The 17,379-nt window shown below is 32.7% G+C and overlaps 1 protein-coding gene and 1 pseudogene across 1 annotated transcript; one reads left to right on the top strand and one right to left on the bottom strand.

The window, feature by feature from the left end:
• The first annotated feature begins 279 nt into the window (after positions 1–279).
• LOC111405244 lies at positions 280–4,546 on the top strand. The gene is made up of 6 exons (XM_023034046.1): positions 280–502; positions 934–1,159; positions 1,351–1,474; positions 1,641–1,978; positions 2,488–3,448; positions 3,880–4,546. The coding sequence occupies exons 1-6, from the start codon at positions 411–413 to the stop codon at positions 4,068–4,070; spliced, it is 1,932 nt and encodes a 643-aa protein (XP_022889814.1). The 5' UTR covers positions 280–410; the 3' UTR covers positions 4,071–4,546.
• A 2,072-nt stretch (positions 4,547–6,618) lies between these two features.
• On the bottom strand, positions 6,619–8,743 carry LOC111405243 (annotated as a pseudogene).
• Between the last annotated feature and the right edge of the window lie 8,636 nt (positions 8,744–17,379).

Here is a 17,379-nt window from a genome sequence, read left to right as displayed (position 1 = left end):
TTCTCTTTTTTTCAACACATTTTTTAATAAAATAATATTATACATAAATCGAAATTTTTTTTAACCATATATTCTTCAAAAAATAATTATTTCAAAATATATTTTTCTTCAAAATTTAATTTTAATGGTGCTGAACAAGAAATAAAGTAGAGTGATTTTTTTTTTAATTTAGTGATAAAATAATTTTTTTTCAGAAAAATGTGTCATTTGTTATCCTTTACTAAAAGTAAAAGAATTAAAAACATATAAACCGTAAATTTACAATGTTGTCAATTTAAGGCAAACGCAAATGTCATATTGTACACGGCCCAAGTACTTTACAAGGAAAGGTGGAGTTGAAGGAGAAGGGAGAGCATCTTGGTGTTTTTTTTACGGGGGATCTAACGACGGCAAAACCATTTTTGTGTAAAATGGGAGACGAATCTGAAAAGAGGTTTCAAGCAGTAATGGATAAGCTGTTTCAAGCTACCCCCAATCCCAAACCTAATACTGGCGACACCAGGTACAGGTCTTTATGTATTCTCTTTTATTTGTAAGGATTTTTTGCGTCTATTTTTTTATAAAAAAAAATAAAATCTGATTATTTGATAATCATGCGCCATTTCACTTAGTTATTAAACCTAAATTGTTTTTAGGTATGATTTTGTGTATGGCAGTATTTTTCCTATCTGGAATTTGAAATTTCACAATATTATGGTTTCCGTTATTCTGGTTTTGCCATTAAAGAGCTAGAAGATTGGATTTTCTTAATTCTCTTCTTTTTGGATTGTTTCAGAACCATCTATTTTATTATTGGAAACTACATATTTTTAATTTCTCTTTATCCATTTATTTCCTTGTTGGTATGCGATTTAATTATTTTTATTGGTGTTCAATATTTTTAATGAAAAGATTTCTGCATTGTTTATTTGTTTCTGTTGATGATTCATCCAGTAACTATGGAGTTCAATCAATGAGAGGCAAGAAACGCATGAATTCATCATCTCCATTCACGTTAACCGAAATGAAATTGAAAGGCAATGTGGGTGAGGAATTGCAAAACTCAGCTTCTGGTTCAGCTGAAACAGCTCAAGCTCCACGGTGCAGGCCATGGGATCGGGGTGATTTGTTAAGGAGGTTGGCTACTTTCAAGTCCATGACGTGGTTCGCCAGGCCACAGGTTTGATTTCATAATTGCAGTATCTTTTTCTGACTGGAAACAATAATTTAATTGAATGATAATTGGATCATTACAGGAAAGTCATAGTCTTAATTATTGAACTATTGCTTGCTGTTTTTTGGTTTCCTGCTTTTCCCCCTGAAAATGACGTCATAGTCCTTTGTCTTTAAAATAAATTAATCCATCTTTAGGTGGTGAGTCCTGTGAATTGTGCTCGGAGGGGTTGGATTAATGTTGATATTGACACCATTGCCTGTGAATCATGTGGGGCACGTCTCCTTTTTTCCACTCCTTCAGCTTGGGCTCAGCAACAAGGCAAGTCATGATTTCCTTCCAATTTGTTGCTATTTAAGAGTGAATTTAAAATTAATCTTCTCCATGTTCTTTGATGGGAGAAAAATATGTTATGTTATCAAAGTAATGCTATGTACTGTAACAACTAAATGTTATCTTATTTAATTTTTGTATTGTGTGCTATTAGTTGAAAAAGCAGCTATGGTATTTAGCTTGAAGCTGGAAACTGGGCATAAACTACTTTGCCCATGGCTTAACAATTCATGCAGCGAAGAACTTGCACAGTTTCCACCTACACCAAGGGCTGTTTTGATTGAGGATTACAAGAAACGCTGTTCTTCTTTATTTCAGCTTTCAGCTCTTCCAGTGATTTCGCCTGTAGCAGTTGATAATATGAGAAGCCCTCAACTGGAGATATTCTTAAGAGAATTTTCGTCTGATGAGTGTAATGTATCTGCTGAGACTTCTGGGACAGAACACCTCGGAAACAAACCTGACTCAGTTTCTTGCATCTTATATTATCAGGTTTGACAGTACAATGCTAGCAAATTCTAAAAGTTCTGACCTGATAACAAAAGTTTTCTTAGTAAATGACTGCTTAACTTAAAATCTCAACTCTTGACACTGTATTGTTTTCAGTCCATAAAATATGACTGTATCTGTCATCCACTAATAGAAGAAATGCTCAACCAACGTGGCTTGTCTGTATGATATAATATACATCCTGCTTTTATTTTCCAATTCTTTGAGTAATTTGCACTTAACTTTTCAAGTTGTAACACTGAGCCTATGATTAGCTCATCTTTATAAACTGTTTATTAACACTCAAGCCACCTTTTATCTACACATTTTGAAGGACCTACAAGTACTACCACCTTATCCACAACTCATTATAATTTAAACCATTTATAACCACTTTTCAAATATGTTTCTATATTGAGCCTTTATTTTTTCTTCTTGAACAAGATGGCTCCATATAATATCCATTTTATAACATTTTCAGTGCAGTGTGGTAATATTTGGAAAACGTGCAGGCACAGAAGCTTATAAGTTTATGTGGCTGGGAACCTCATGTATTACCTTATATAGTTGACTGCAAGGGCGGACAAAATCAATCCATCAAAGATGCCAATTTTGCTGCTTTTAACAGACAAAATCAAAGAATTAGTGTTTATTCTTTGTGTCCTGATGGTAATGTGAAGGCAAATGAGGACAGCGAGGCTTCTGGTAACTTGCAGCTTGATCCTAATTCTGTTGTTCTGGATTGCAAGCTGTGCGGAGCTAGTGTTGGATTGTGGGCTTTCTCTACAGCCCCACGCCCTGTAGAATATTTAAAATTAGTAGGATTTACCGAAGTTATTGGGAGAAATCACTCTGCCCATGAGGAGAGCAGTGAACCTGGAAGTTCTTTGGGCAGTGAGATTAATGCTGAAAGTAGTGAGGGTGTAGTAAATGCTGTTACAACTGTCTCCACATCACTAAATCAAAGATCGTCAAACTTTAGTTTCACAATTGCTGGTGGCCCTCCACCAACGAAGCAGAATTATAGAGCAATGATATCTTTGCCTGTCATTGGACAGAGTTTGAGGGCAAGAATTTCAGCTGAGTCTGTGCATGAAGATCGTGTAATTGATAAGAGTTTGTTGCAACCAGGAGCAAACCAAGATATGTCGCCAGTGGACAAAAATATCGACAAGGAAACTTCTTTAACAAGTAAATCAGATTTGATCACAGAAAACTCAGTAGTAGTACCTCAAACAGTTGCAGAAGTTGCTGTTGTAGATGAAAACTTGCCCAATAATGGAACCGTCAGTGATTCTGCAGTTGGTGATGATAGGCCTCATGTAGGAGAATTTTCTTGCTCTACCCCAGAGGATAATGTTGCAAGTAGAAATGGTGAAGCTGGTGAGACTAATTTAGAAATTCTGGCTGAAGACAGGGGACTAGTGCCAATCGTGCTGCCTGTAAAACATAAAAGTGCATCCTGTGGCATAAGTAAGTTCATTTCTATTTACATGTATTTTCAACCTTGATTCTGGGTATGAATTGAGTTTCATTTTACCTTTGATTCCATTAATGGGCTTCTATTGTTGTCTTCCCTTCTTGGATATTCTTTTCTTTTCCAGCGTATTACTTCATATTTTTTTCAACTAATTCTACTGTCTTGCTTAACATAATGAAAACAAACTGATGCTGTTTTGTTGATCTCATTTATTGCTGAACTCTTTTTCCGTAAATGAAGCAATTAAGCAACTGAATTTCATGAAGATGTTAGAGTCTGTGTTATCTTTGATCTGTTTAGTTGGATCCTTCACCTTTTCAAGTATAGATAAGCTAGTCATACATCTAATCTCTGGTTATCTTTATACCAAGCTTGCTTGCTTTTGATTATGAAGATTTGTGAGATTTCTTGTGATGTCCTCTAGGTGAATATCAAGAACTGCCATCATTTGACAAAGCAATGGAGTTCAATCCAATCAAGCAGCACAGGCATTTTTGCCCCTGGATTATGTCAAGTGAAAATTCTGTTCCTGGATGGCTGCAAACACTCTCTGCTTTACAAGGTCACTCCTTGTGCAACAGTGCAACTTTGTCTTCCTTGATTCAGGTAAAATGAAAATTTTACATCTTGGTTTCTTAGACTAGTACCATTTTTGGAGAAAATGGAGAAATATAGAGGAGCTCATGTTTAAAATTACTTAAGAAATGAATGCAAGAATTAAAGGTTCCATCCAAGCTGCAGTCTCTAGAGCAAACCTTAATCCTTTACACTGCTCTGGGATAGACTGTTAAGTTCAAACGGTTAATTAGTTATATTATAATATAAACCTAGAAAAACAATTACCGGAAATTTTCGTCACTATAAAATTGTAGTATGGAAAATATCTGCTACTTAAATTTTGTAATTTTTTATGATAATCTCTTTCAATTATTATCAAATGCAATAGGGTGCTAGTTGACTTCCACGTTAAAGGTTAATTGCTATCTAGTTCCTACATCTATATTAAGTGGCCCAACTTTTATGAAGTAATACCAACTTTACACGGATTCAAGAGATTGCTAATAAGTTCATGTTCTGAGGTGCATTGTCTATTGACATTGTTTGTGGGTTTTATTTTTTTTTTTTTTTTTTTTTTTTTTTTTTTTTTTTTTTTTTTTTTTTTTTTTTTTTTTTTTTTTTTTTTTTTTTTTTGTTTGTTTTTTTTTTTTTTTTTTTTTTTTTACAAGGTGTTCGGGCTTGCGTCCGACTAGATCCTTGTCCCTGAACCTCCGGCCCCTCAGCTGCTCAGGGAGGTAAATCGCAGGATGTGCCCTTGTTGGCTCCCAGGTTCCCACAATTCATTTGGACTCCTTCCGCAAAGAGAGCTTTCTTCACTGGGCGTTTGTTCATACCAATGGCTTCCTTTCCATATGGCTCCCAGTGTTAATTCCAGGAATCGAACTCTCCACCCTTACTTCCAGCGTCCCAGCGAAGTGATTGTTCAACCAACTCGGATGTGCCCCCCAGTTGGTTAGCCATACGGCGGTGAATCAATTCCCAAGCCTTTGAGGAGTTGGAAATAGGCATAGATTTAGAGATTTTTCAAAGATAATCTTTCGAACTACTACTGAATTAGTGGACATATGAGAGAATCTAGCTGGAAAAAAATAAAAAAATGATTTCTTTAAAAGTGGTGAGCAAGGTGTTAGAGCCTAAACCCAACCATTAATATGGTTGTGGGGGAGCAATACTAGCATCATGCAATTAGGCAAAGCAATATCAATGTTGCACCTTATACTGTTAAAAGTCGTTCAATTTGTGCTTTTTATTATTATTAATTCAAGATAATTTGCAGTTTTACCGGTTTCCATTTCCGTAGTCCATTTCATAGACCTCAGCATATCACTAATTGATCCTAAGCAAACCATTGTGTTCAGGGCGGACTTAGACATTTCATATTAGGAGTCACAATCAAATTTTTAAAAAAAGTGACAAATTTTTTTTTATTACTTTATATGGGTTATAAACTGTAATAGTATTTTTTCATCTTTATTATTTTTACATATAAAAAAAAGTTCGATCATTTTTAGGATTTTTTTTATTGTTACTTTTTCCCCTCAATCAATTAATTTTTTTAAATAATGTAATAAATTTCCTAATAAAATTTTTGACATCATTTGAAAAAAAATTAATTAATCTAGAGGAAAATGTAACAATATTAAAAAAATCCAAAAAATGATTGAATTTTTTTTATATATAATTTTTTTTCATATGTAAAAATAATCAAGATGAAAAAGTAGTAAAACAATTTAAAACCCTTTGGAAATAATAAAAATTTTATTAAAAATTTTTATTTCCAAAAAAAAAAAAATTTTTGACGTCATACCACATTTAAATTTTCCTAATAAAATTATGTAAATTATATTGAAAAATTTGTCGCTCAAAAATAATAAACATTAATAAAATAATTGATTTTTTTTTTTCAAAAAAGAGGAGTTATACGTCTCTTTTTAGCATACATATTTGACGTACGTATAACTATTTTCAATAATCATTTAGATAATTTGATATTTTTATAATATAGTTCTCAAAATGAGTTTCGAGAAAATATAGAAGATTTATGGATATGGCTAACGTATAATTGTCGAAAAAATTTTAAAGTTAGCTTGTTATCTAAATTTTCGAAATACTAGTTTAGAATAGCCTATTTTGACGTGTCGTAACATTTGTTACGATTGACCATTTCGCACAACATTAACAAGGTGAAATATTAGGTTGTGAGTACTTTAAAATGATATTAAGAATATAATATTTCAATTTCGCTTGATATTCCATATTGAGCCTGAAAACGAAGACAAAAATTAAAAAAAAAAAAAAAATTGAAAAAAGTAGAGGGTCAAGTGACACTAGGGGACCCCCTTGGGTCCGCCCTTGATTGTGCTACTGTATCTGCATTTGAGAGAACAGTTGGAATGCTTGTTAAAAATTGAATTTCGACAGTCCACTATGGAATTTAATAAAACCCACTTTTCCCACGTACCTTATTGTGACAACTTCTGAATTGAGTCTGGTGCTGTTAATTATCTCATGGTTATCTGTTAGATTTATATATAAATTTCAATTTGAATCTCATCAATTGTTCATTTTTCTATGCTCAAGTGTAGAATTCGAAAAAATAGAACGGTTAAAATTTGTGAAGTTCATATCAAATTGTACAAAATTCAGAAAGGTAGATAGCCATTTTAGAACATATTCAATGACAACGCAAGGCTTTGTCGTTGAAGGTACTACACATTTAGCTACGAAATACAGACACTATGACATTTTGATGGGGAAAGCCGTGAGAGGCACTGCCTTCTGTATTGAAAGCCCAAACTTCTCCCTTATGTCAACTTCTTCGGGTTTCATTCCGTTTTCGAGTTTCCAGTCGAAGCTATGAATCAAAGTTGCTACCATGAGATGCACCATTCTGTGAGCCAAAGGTAATCCTGGACAAATCCTCCTTCCAGAGCCAAACGGAATGAGCTCGAAATCTTGGCCTCTGAAGTCTATTTCACGGTCCAAGAATCGTTCAGGCTCAAATAAGTCCGGATTTAACCAAAGGCTTGAATCTCTACCAGTTGCCCATACGTTAACAAGTATTTGTGCATCTTTAGGGATTGTATAGCCATTGATTTCTGTATCAACTTCTGCCTTGCGGGGTACTAAAAAGGGGGCAGGAGGATGATACCTAAAGGTTTCTTTGACCACTGATTGCAAATATGGGAGTCTTGGGATGTCCGATTCTTCTACTTCTTTGTTTCGTCCAACGATGGTCCAAAGCTCATTTCTAGCTTTAGACATTTTCTCAGGATTGCGTATTAATTCAGTCATTATCCATTCCACAGTGCTCGCAGTAGTGTCTGTTCCTCCAATGAATAAATCCTAGTATTTGCAAGAAATTAGTGATCAATAATGGCTAACCATTCAATAAGAGTTCACTATTCTTTTCCGTAGACCTTTACCATTTTGAAAAACAGAAGAGGTTGACTATAAGTTCTTTTTACTCACCAAAAGTAAATGTTTCAGAACATCAAAGGTTAATTCGGAATCGTTTGTTTGGCTGTAATTCAGGATGGCTTCAAGTAAATCGTTTCTCGCCGGATGATCTGGTGACTCGTTTCTCAACTTCAGCCGTTGATTGATCAAATCATCAAATATTACAAATACTTTGCTAATGTAACTCTTGCATTCGCGCAGAATACCTTGTGGATCAATGAATTTGAGAACTGGGAAGAAGTCTGCAAGATTAGGAACCGCTCCAACTTCCATCAAACCCCGTGCAAGTTCTTTCGTTTCTTGAGAAGAACTGGAATTAAACTGAGCAAAATCAACTGAGAAAAGAGTGGCTGACATGAGATTAAGCGAAGTGATAAACGCGGCACCACCAATATCAACTACTTGATCACTAATGAGAATACCTTGTGGATCAATGAATTTGAGAACTGGGAAGAAGTCTGCAAGATTAGGAACCGCTCCAACTTCCATCAAACCCCGTACAAGTTCTTTCGTTTCTTGAGAAGAACTGGAATTAAACTGAGCAAAATCAACTGAGAAAAGAGTGGCTGACATGAGATTAAGCGAAGTGATAAACGCGGCACCACCAATATCAACTACTTGATCACTAATTCAGCAGTCATGCACATAGTTGCACAGTTTCTTCAATTTTTCTTGCCGAAGACCCTGACTTGCATCAAGCCTATGTGACGAAAACATTTGCTCTTTACAAATTTTACGAAGATTTCGCCACTGGCTACCCACAGGCAACCAGACCAGAGACTTCTTGAAATGATCATATGCTGCTGCTGCGGCTGGACTTGTTCGAGAAGAAAGGACTTGGTCATGTTTTTGTAGTACTTGTTTGGCAATATCTGGTGACGAGACGACGATTGTATTTCTGCTCCCCAGCTTTAGATACATGAGAGGACCATAAATTTTGGAGAGTTTGGTTAGCGATTGGTGGGGATTTTTGCCAAGTTGTAGAATGTTACTGATTATCGGAAAAGGGTAAGGCCCCGGGGGTAACTTGCCTGATCTCCGGAGCCTTAGATTTGATCTCAAGAAATGCCACACTACAAAAGATAATACTACAAGGAAAGATGTTAGAAAATCCATTGATTTTTTCTTTGCTCCTCTTCGTATGAGACTCCTATGAATTTTATAGCTGCAAATTATGTTCCATGTTTTTAGTATTTGTCAAAATCATTGCCGTTTAGTCTCCTGGAAGACATACTTAAGCCAAAAATTTCGTCTGATGCAATTGATTTTTGATTTTTGATTTTGACATGGCTCTTATAACCTGGCGGATTTATCGGGGAAAATTAAAGAACTTTTGAACTATGGTACAAAATTAGATAGTTATATTTAAAGTCAAAGTCACTGTGCTGGTTAACAGATAATATTTATTAAGATAATTAAAAGCTACAATAACTTTATAATTGCCCGATGAAGAAGTATATAACATTATTCAATCAATATATTAAACTTTGTGCAAATAAACGACTACTAGTTAATACTAGACTCCACTCTAGCACTTGGTACGATAATACTAGACCTTAATTAAGGTGGTTACTTTTATAACATGATAAGTGCATTTTATACACTTATTTAAGTTATGAATAATTGTGAGTAAATATATTGAAATAGGGCTTAAAATATTATATAAATGATGAATATGGTAGAATTTAGAAGAACCAAATGAAAAGAACTAAAATGGAAGAAAATCAAAGTTTAGGGACCAAAGTTCAAATAGTCAAAAGATGTTTCGAAAGAAGAAATGAATATGTGAAAGAGTTGAAGACCAATTGAGCAAAGCAATGAAGTATTGGAAAAAGAAGAGGTGAGAAAAGAGATCAAGAAATGAAAAAAATGAAGTTCAGGGACTAAAATGTAAAAATTAGATCTTTGCGTATACTATAGTAACCATACTATAGCATAATACATTTATACATGCGGTCGCATGGTGGGCAACACGAATTTTCAAGGCTGAAGTTTGTTGAACTATGCTATACCATGCGATTGAATTATGTCATAGCATAGTACATTTTTGGAGGAAAATTTCTGGTTTTTTTGCACGACTTCATCTCTTATGAAAACAATATTCGAGACATCTTTTAAAAACTTATGATAGTTGAGAAGTAGTTTACTATGCATTAGAGAGCATAAAAGACGGCAAGAAACATCAAGAGAGATTCCACGACATCAAAATCCAATCAAAATTCATTATTTGGGTGATGTCTACTATATATGATTCTTGTTTTCATCTTCATAATATGTTAGGTGATAAGTGTATTCTATACGCTTATTCGGAATCCTAAAATAACAATATTTGATAGTTTTTTTGACAAATTAGTTCCTTAATTATTGTATTTTTTGTTTTATAGGTAAATTCTATAAATGAAAAGGAATTGAGGGAAATAAGCAAACAATAACGAAAAATGGCAAATTCAAAGTACAAGGACTAACTTTCATTACTTGGAAAAGATGAAACTTCGAAGAAAATAATACTTTAATTGGGCCTCAACTTGGACTCCTGTTGAAAACAAACCCAATTGGGCCCAGCATTAATTTTCTTGGGCTGAAATTCACATAAAATTGGAATTCTCGGGAAGAAACAAAGTCGGCTTTTGGCTGGAGAGAAAAAAAACCACAAAAAAAGGTAGCTGATTTTTGGGAGAAAACGGCAGCTTCTGGGAAAAAAATCAAAGGCAGTTGTTGGAGAATAAAAAAGGGCAGCCAACACTTTCTGTTTTGGAAGAAAAAATGGGCTACCGTCTTGGAATTCAAGGAGAACAAGATTGGGCAGCTGCTATTGAAATATATACACACACACACATGCATGCACGCTAAGAAAAAATAACCAGCTTGGAGGAGTCAAGATTTGAGGCTATATTATCACTGTCACTACTATCGTAAAAGACAGAATATGCCATTTACTATTCATTTTTGAAATATTTTCATTTCCCATTTTGTCCTCAAACAATTAACAAAATCTCTACTCTTTTTCAATATGCCATTTACTATTCATTTTTGAAGTATTTTCATTTCCCTTTTTGTCCTCAAATAATTAACAAAATCTCTACTCTTTTGATCAATCACTACTCTCACTACTATCTTAAAATAGCGAATTAGCCGGTTATTATTCATTCAGAACGTATTTAGGTGTTTCCCATTTTACTCTCAACTCCCTCACATAGTAACTCTCACACTAAGGGTCTAATGGCCTTTTTGTATGTAGAGAAAATAACAAAAAGTCAAAAATAGTGTGCTACCTAAAGGATTTGATTCCCCGTTTTGTCTGATTTGAATTTTTATGTCTAAAAAAAAATATTGACGTCATACACATAATTTTTTTTTAAGAAAATGATGTAAATTATATTGAGAAAATTATCGCGAAACATTAATAAAATAATTGATTTTTTAAAGAAAAAATAATGAGTTAAAACTCATTTTTTAACACACAAGTTTGATATACGTTTAACTATTTTCGATATTCATTTAGATCATTCGACGTGTTTATGATATAGTTCTCGAAATGAACTTCGAGAGAATATAAAAGATTTATGAAGATTTATGGTATATTTTTATAAAAAAAAACTAAATAAATCACCCAATGCAATAAAAAAAATTCACAAAAAAGATATCAACCACCCAATGAAAAAAAATAAAATAAAATAAAATTGACACTTAGCATCATTTAAAAAAAAAAATTGCGTCACGGAGCATTTGCTCCATTATGCACGGAGAAAATTGCTCCCGGGTGTCAGGAACAAATTAATCACGAAGCATTTTCATAATTTTTTTTCTTTTTTTTTTTAGTGATTGATATATTTTTTTTATTCAAATCTATTTTGCCCTTATAACGTGATACGGAGTATGTTGAATCATGTATATTTTTTACTTCTTAAAAACAGTTGCGATAAATTAAAGTAAAACTTAACACAATGTCGAAAAAATTTAATACTCGGTCAAAAAGATGTCGAATAATTTATTTGACGATATTGAATATTTTAGATGTATATAAATTTTGGAGGATTAAATCAAATATATCAAAATTGGGTGATTAAATAAAAATCTCAACCACATTTAAGTGACAAAATATTATACTATGACTCGGCTTGTGTTTGGCTCCATTAAATCTTTTTTTTCTTTCTTTTATTTTCAATAGCAGAATTTTCGATAAAATAATATTACACGTAAATAAAATTTTTTTCATTAAATTGATTGACTATTGAACAATAAAAAAAGATTCGATTAATTATACGATTTAATTATATTGAATATAATTATCATTAAATATGTCCTTTATATATAAAATAACCATCAAACTAAAATAATGTTTGATAAATAAATTATGAGCTCCAAATTTGGTTTTTAATCCATGCATCAAGGGAGCATTTATCCTATCTTCAGAAAATATATTTCAATTATAAAAATACAAAATTGAGGCCAACTAATTTTTCATCTTAATTATTTTAACATCTGAAAAAATTTTATATATAAAATAAATTCGATAATTTTTAGGAATTTTTTTTATTGTTACTTTGTCCCCTCGATCAATTAATTTTTCAAATAATATAATAAAAATTTTGACGTCATTTAAAAAATTTCCTAATAATTTTTTAAATTTATTTTTAATGTCAAAAGAGACATCATTTAAAAAATTAAGAATTTCGATAATAAGCTAACTTTAATAATTTATTGACGATTGTACGGTAGTCAAATGCATAAATTTTCAATATTCTATCGAACCTCATTTCGAGAACTATATCATAGATATATTGAATGATTTAAATAAATATCGAAAATAGTTGAACGCACATAAAAAATGTGTCAAAAAATATTATATATAAGTTTCGGTAGCTCTTTTTTCATATATCTTATGTGTATCGATTATTTTGGACAACTATGAACTTTTTTGGCTTCAACTTGAACTCTCAAGTACACTCGTGTATATTATCGATTAATAATAGTATATGATGATATAGAGTGTGTGTCATATATGAAGATTACATTTCCATTTATGTGTATCGATTATTTTGGACAACTATGAACTTTTTTGGCTTCAACTTGAACTCTCAAGTACACTCGTGTATATTATCGATTAATAATAGTATATGATGATATAGAGTGTGTGTCATATATGAAGATTACATTTCCATTTATGTGTATCGATTATTTTGGACAACTATGAACTTTTTTGGCTTCAACTTGAACTCTCAAGTACACTCGTGTATATTATCGATTAATAATAGTATATGATGATATAGAGTGTGTGTCATATATGAAGATTACATTTCCATTTATGTGTATCGATTATTTTGGACAACTATGAACTTTTTTGGCTTCAACTTGAACTCTCAAGTACACTCGTGTATATTATTGATTAATAATAGTATATGATGATATAGAGTGTGTGTCATATATGAAGATTACATTTCCATTTATCATTTTAAACAATTAATCAAATTTGTAGATTTACTGAGAGAAATGAATAGATATTTTGACACGGTAATATTACTCAAAAAATGACATGGCATGTGCATTGTACGAGTGCGAAACTAGTATATATACAAACACAGAAACAGAGAAAGAATTAGAGTCACTTTCGAGTCAAGCATTGCGGCTGCTAGAGGAATTTATACATGGCTACTTGCTGCTGAAATTACATAAAAGGGTTGAACTACATGTACTCGGACGTTTACAAGCCCGTCACATGAGGGACGAGTCCTGCGCATAAATGTTGCCGAACCAATTTATAAATGATACTTGTTGCTGAAATTACATAAAAGGGTTGAGCTACATGTACCCATGCATTTACACGCCCCTCAAATGGGGGACGGGTCCAGCGTAGTCCCCCATGTGAGGGGCATGTAAACGCCCGGATACAAATATCATTTCCCTAATAATATACACAAGAAAAGGCAGAGGAGGGAATTGGCGACTGGAATTAAAAATGGGAGGAATTAATCACGTTCTACCAATTTTTGTTGATGTTTTTTATCGTTTCTTTATTTAATTTCGACAATATGCTTTGCTAGATTTTTACATTGTTGGGATGGGATGAACTCTTGTTATAATTTTTTTGATTTAAATAATTGAATTGACGTTAATTTGCTTGAGTGTTTAGATGTTTATCATTGATTAGTTTGCTTTTCAATTAATTGGTCAATAGTTGAATTGTTTGTGGGTTTTATTATCATTGAGAGAGATATAGAACCAATAGCTCATAGTGATAAATATTGCGAGGTTCGATAGATAATAGAGATATACTCGTATGCTTCACATGATTTTATGAATGTTCTAGCTCATTTAATGCTTTCTTGCACGTTCGTACCTTTCATAGAGATATAGGAAGGTCACGTGTAGGATTAGATTTAATTGCTAACGAGATAAACTATTAAATAAAATAGGAACATTGATCAACAAGCATGATTTTAAATTGTCAATTTAAATTGTTGAACTAAAAAATTGGATTAGCAAGAGAGATGCTACATCTTAGCAATACTTTCACATATTTGATAAACTTTTGCTTTACTTTCAAGTTAGTTGATAATTTAGACTTCAAGATGTTATAACTATTTATTGCTATTTGATTAAGGGTATTAATAGCTATAACTCAATCAATCACATAGTTCTTGTGGGTTCAACACTTAATTCACCATTCTATTACTTATTCACGATCCCCTCCATTTGTGGGAAATCAAATGACCATTAGGCTAAATTTCTTTGTGTTAGGAGAACGATGAACCGTGTAATATGAATTTTTAATCTCTAGCTTTACATATTTGACATTGAAAACACGTTTTTGGATTTTGAATAATTCACAGGAAAATAGGCACAACATAGTGTAGATCGTCATATGGTCTGATAAGGGATAGAAATAACTGCTATGCTCTATGTGAATCTTACAGTGTTCATAAAAATTCATGCACTCTTGTATGATCGCTATCTGTCATAAAAATATAGTTGTGTCATATTTGAGAATAGATTTAACATTATTCGAGAGATTATTGAATAAAATATCAACATTTATTCTTAAAATTCAATCGTATTGTCTAGGATAGCACACTTGTCTATGATCTTATTTCAGGATGCATTGTTTAGCGTGTGAGGAGGAAGAGAGACAATAGTTGTTTTGATGATCATACACGAACAACTGAGCAGATTAAAGAATTATTTTATATGATATTATATACTTGGTTTAATGATATGGCTTTTACTCGTATAGACAGGTTACCTAATTTTAAATTGTTTCTTTCTTGTATTAATTGATAACACACCGCTGTGTATTATCAGTGATTAATAAAATATTTGATTACTTATCAAAAAAATCAACCGTATTGTCAACTTTAATATATCTTTACTATATAAAAGATTAGAGAAAAGTTATCTTAACTATAATGATCTCAATATTATTTAATAATTCCTTATTTGTTGTTGACTCTTTAATTTAGTCCATGTTTGATTTGGCTAAAAATCAATTTTAAGTAGTTTTTTATGAAATGTATGACTATAAATTTGATAAAAGTTGAAGGTATCATAAAATGTATAATTGAAAATAAATTTAAATAAAAATAAGTTTTACAAAATTGGGACAAGGGTGGTGTCATGCGGGCCAGCTGACCGGGCTGACCATCCAATTTTGACTTTATAATTATTATTATTATTATTATTATTATTATTATTATTATTATTATTATTATTATTATTTGTGTTCTTAAAATTGTTATTTATTTTTTCTTCCTCTTTCTTTTTGTAGAGTAGGGTTATTTCATAATTAATCTAAAGGTAACATACGAGCTGTGACCTATGAACTATTACTCGTCACCAATAACATATGAAATGTGATCTGTGAATTTGAATCCATGACATGTTATTAGTGCACAAAGACATGTGTCATATGATATGTGACTAGTTAATTTTGGTCTACTTGTGACCTGTGACATACAAATATGATTTGTGATAAATTCTCTTTGATCAGTGATATGTGGAACTTTATCTATGATCTATACACAATGATTTGTGACTTAATATATGTGACTTGTGATCACCACGACTGAAACCACTAATAAATATCAACACAACATTTGATATACACTATGAACATATGATCATCGTCATTGCCGCCACCACCACGATCTCAAAAATCACCACAAATCGTTGCAAAATCACAACAAAAATAACCACAAACCACCGTATAACACCACAGAATAGGCGCTTTCGATGACTTGAGGTTCACCGTTGCAGCGATGCTTGCGGCAAACCCATCGCAACGCACAACGACGAACTAAATGTCGTGGGTCAGATTACCGATGTTCTAAGAATCATTGTGCGCAATCTAAGCGCCATTGTCGCCTGAGAGGCGACGATTTGAGGGGTTGCTGTGTGTCGCGCTTAGGGAGCTACTACTCCAGCACTCTAATGAATAAAGATAAAAAAAAAAAAAAAAAAAGGGGGCAAAAAAACAGATAGTAGAGAAAGAATGGAGAAGATAGAGAAAGAGGGAAGGAGAGAATGAAAATGGGTCCAGAGTGAATTGGAGTTGAGGTGGGGTGTAGTGGGGTGGCGACATCTGGGTGGATTAATTAATTTTATAATATTATTATTAATATTAACAATTGAATTATCACCTGATTTATGAATAAGTAAGCCATAAATCTAATTTTTGAAGTACAATCTTTAAAAATTTGTCCCTCACTCTCAACCTTAAATGAAAATAAAATGTGGTGCAAGAAATAAAAATTGTAGTGTGAATATAATTACCTTATAAAGAATTAACATTTTCATTCATCATGTTATAGAAATCGTTAATTTTGAGCAGAAGAAATCAAGAAAAAATTTTAGTACTCTCACGTGCAATATTTATGGTAATGTATTGAATTGTTTTTACTAGTATTATGAAGTTCAATAATAATAATAATAACTTTATTTTTTGACCCCGTAATAAAGAAGGTAGAGGGACTTAATTATTATTTTTGCAGTCAAAAAAATGTTAATTAATGATAATTTTGCCGGGTAATCTCTTCAATTTCCAATAAACACCCACTCCCAGCGGGAAGACGGGTTGAATTGGGATGGCTGAGAAGGAGGATACATGCTTTACTGCGGCAGTGCTTTAATATGAGTTTGATCGTGATTCGTGCCCCAGCCAGCTTCGAGGGTGAAACAGTGGATTTGAAAATCGAGGCCACTTTCGGAGAAAATTATTTGGAGTTGAAATCACACCATGCAGTTTGATTTGGAGGAGTATAATTTTGATTTTACAAATGATAGTGGGTAAAAAAAATGACGCCTTAAGCAGAATAACCATTGTTGAATTATTTCTTCCTTGAAATGACTGGTCTCCACAGTCAGATGCTTGAAAGTTGAAAGAGAGATAATTATGCCGTCACTGGAACTACTAATTTCTGTAAAGACGACAGTGCCATGGAAGTTGTGTATGTTGTCGGAAATTCGACTAACGCAATCAAAAGAACAAATAAAATAAGCAGAAAATAGAAAACAGTAAATGAAGCGAGGTATGCCAATAAAATAAGCAAATCTCCTTAAGACAGATTTCGCCCCCCAATGAAGTGCAAACGGGATTATGAACGTCTGTCTCCCAAGATACAACGCTCCTTCCAAAGTCGATACTGCACAATACCAACCTTGTCGGTCGAACCAATGAATGATCGTACTCGAACGGAATAACCACGGAAATATAAGAGAATTTTTTTAGAGCAGAATATGGAGAGAGAAGAATTTAGAAATTAATTGAATTCGTAATTGATTTGGTATATCAAAAACGAATTTGGGGGTCTCTATTTATAGAGATTAAAGTGTCTCATGGAATAGGTGTGTGATATTTCAAGAACTGGTGCACCACTTGGTCTGATTTGTCTTAGCCATTGGATCGCACTATTTT

Source organism: Olea europaea, chromosome 12 (genome assembly GCF_002742605.1).
Source record: "Olea europaea var. sylvestris chromosome 12, O_europaea_v1, whole genome shotgun sequence".
NCBI classification, from domain to species: Eukaryota; Viridiplantae; Streptophyta; class Magnoliopsida; order Lamiales; family Oleaceae; genus Olea; species Olea europaea.
Note: the sequence above shows the minus strand (reverse complement) of the source record. Positions and strands in the feature narration are given on the sequence as shown.

Excerpts from the sequence above, each read along its gene's own strand:
- LOC111405244 (XM_023034046.1), top strand. The coding sequence starts at position 411 with ATGGGAGACGAATCTGAAAAGAGGTTTCAAGCAGTAATGGATAAGCTG. Across the intron at positions 1,979-2,487 it reads CTTGCATCTTATATTATCAG|GCACAGAAGCTTATAAGTTT; the intron begins GTTTGACAGTAC and ends GAAAACGTGCAG. Across the intron at positions 3,449-3,879 it reads AAGTGCATCCTGTGGCATAA|GTGAATATCAAGAACTGCCA; the intron begins GTAAGTTCATTT and ends GATGTCCTCTAG.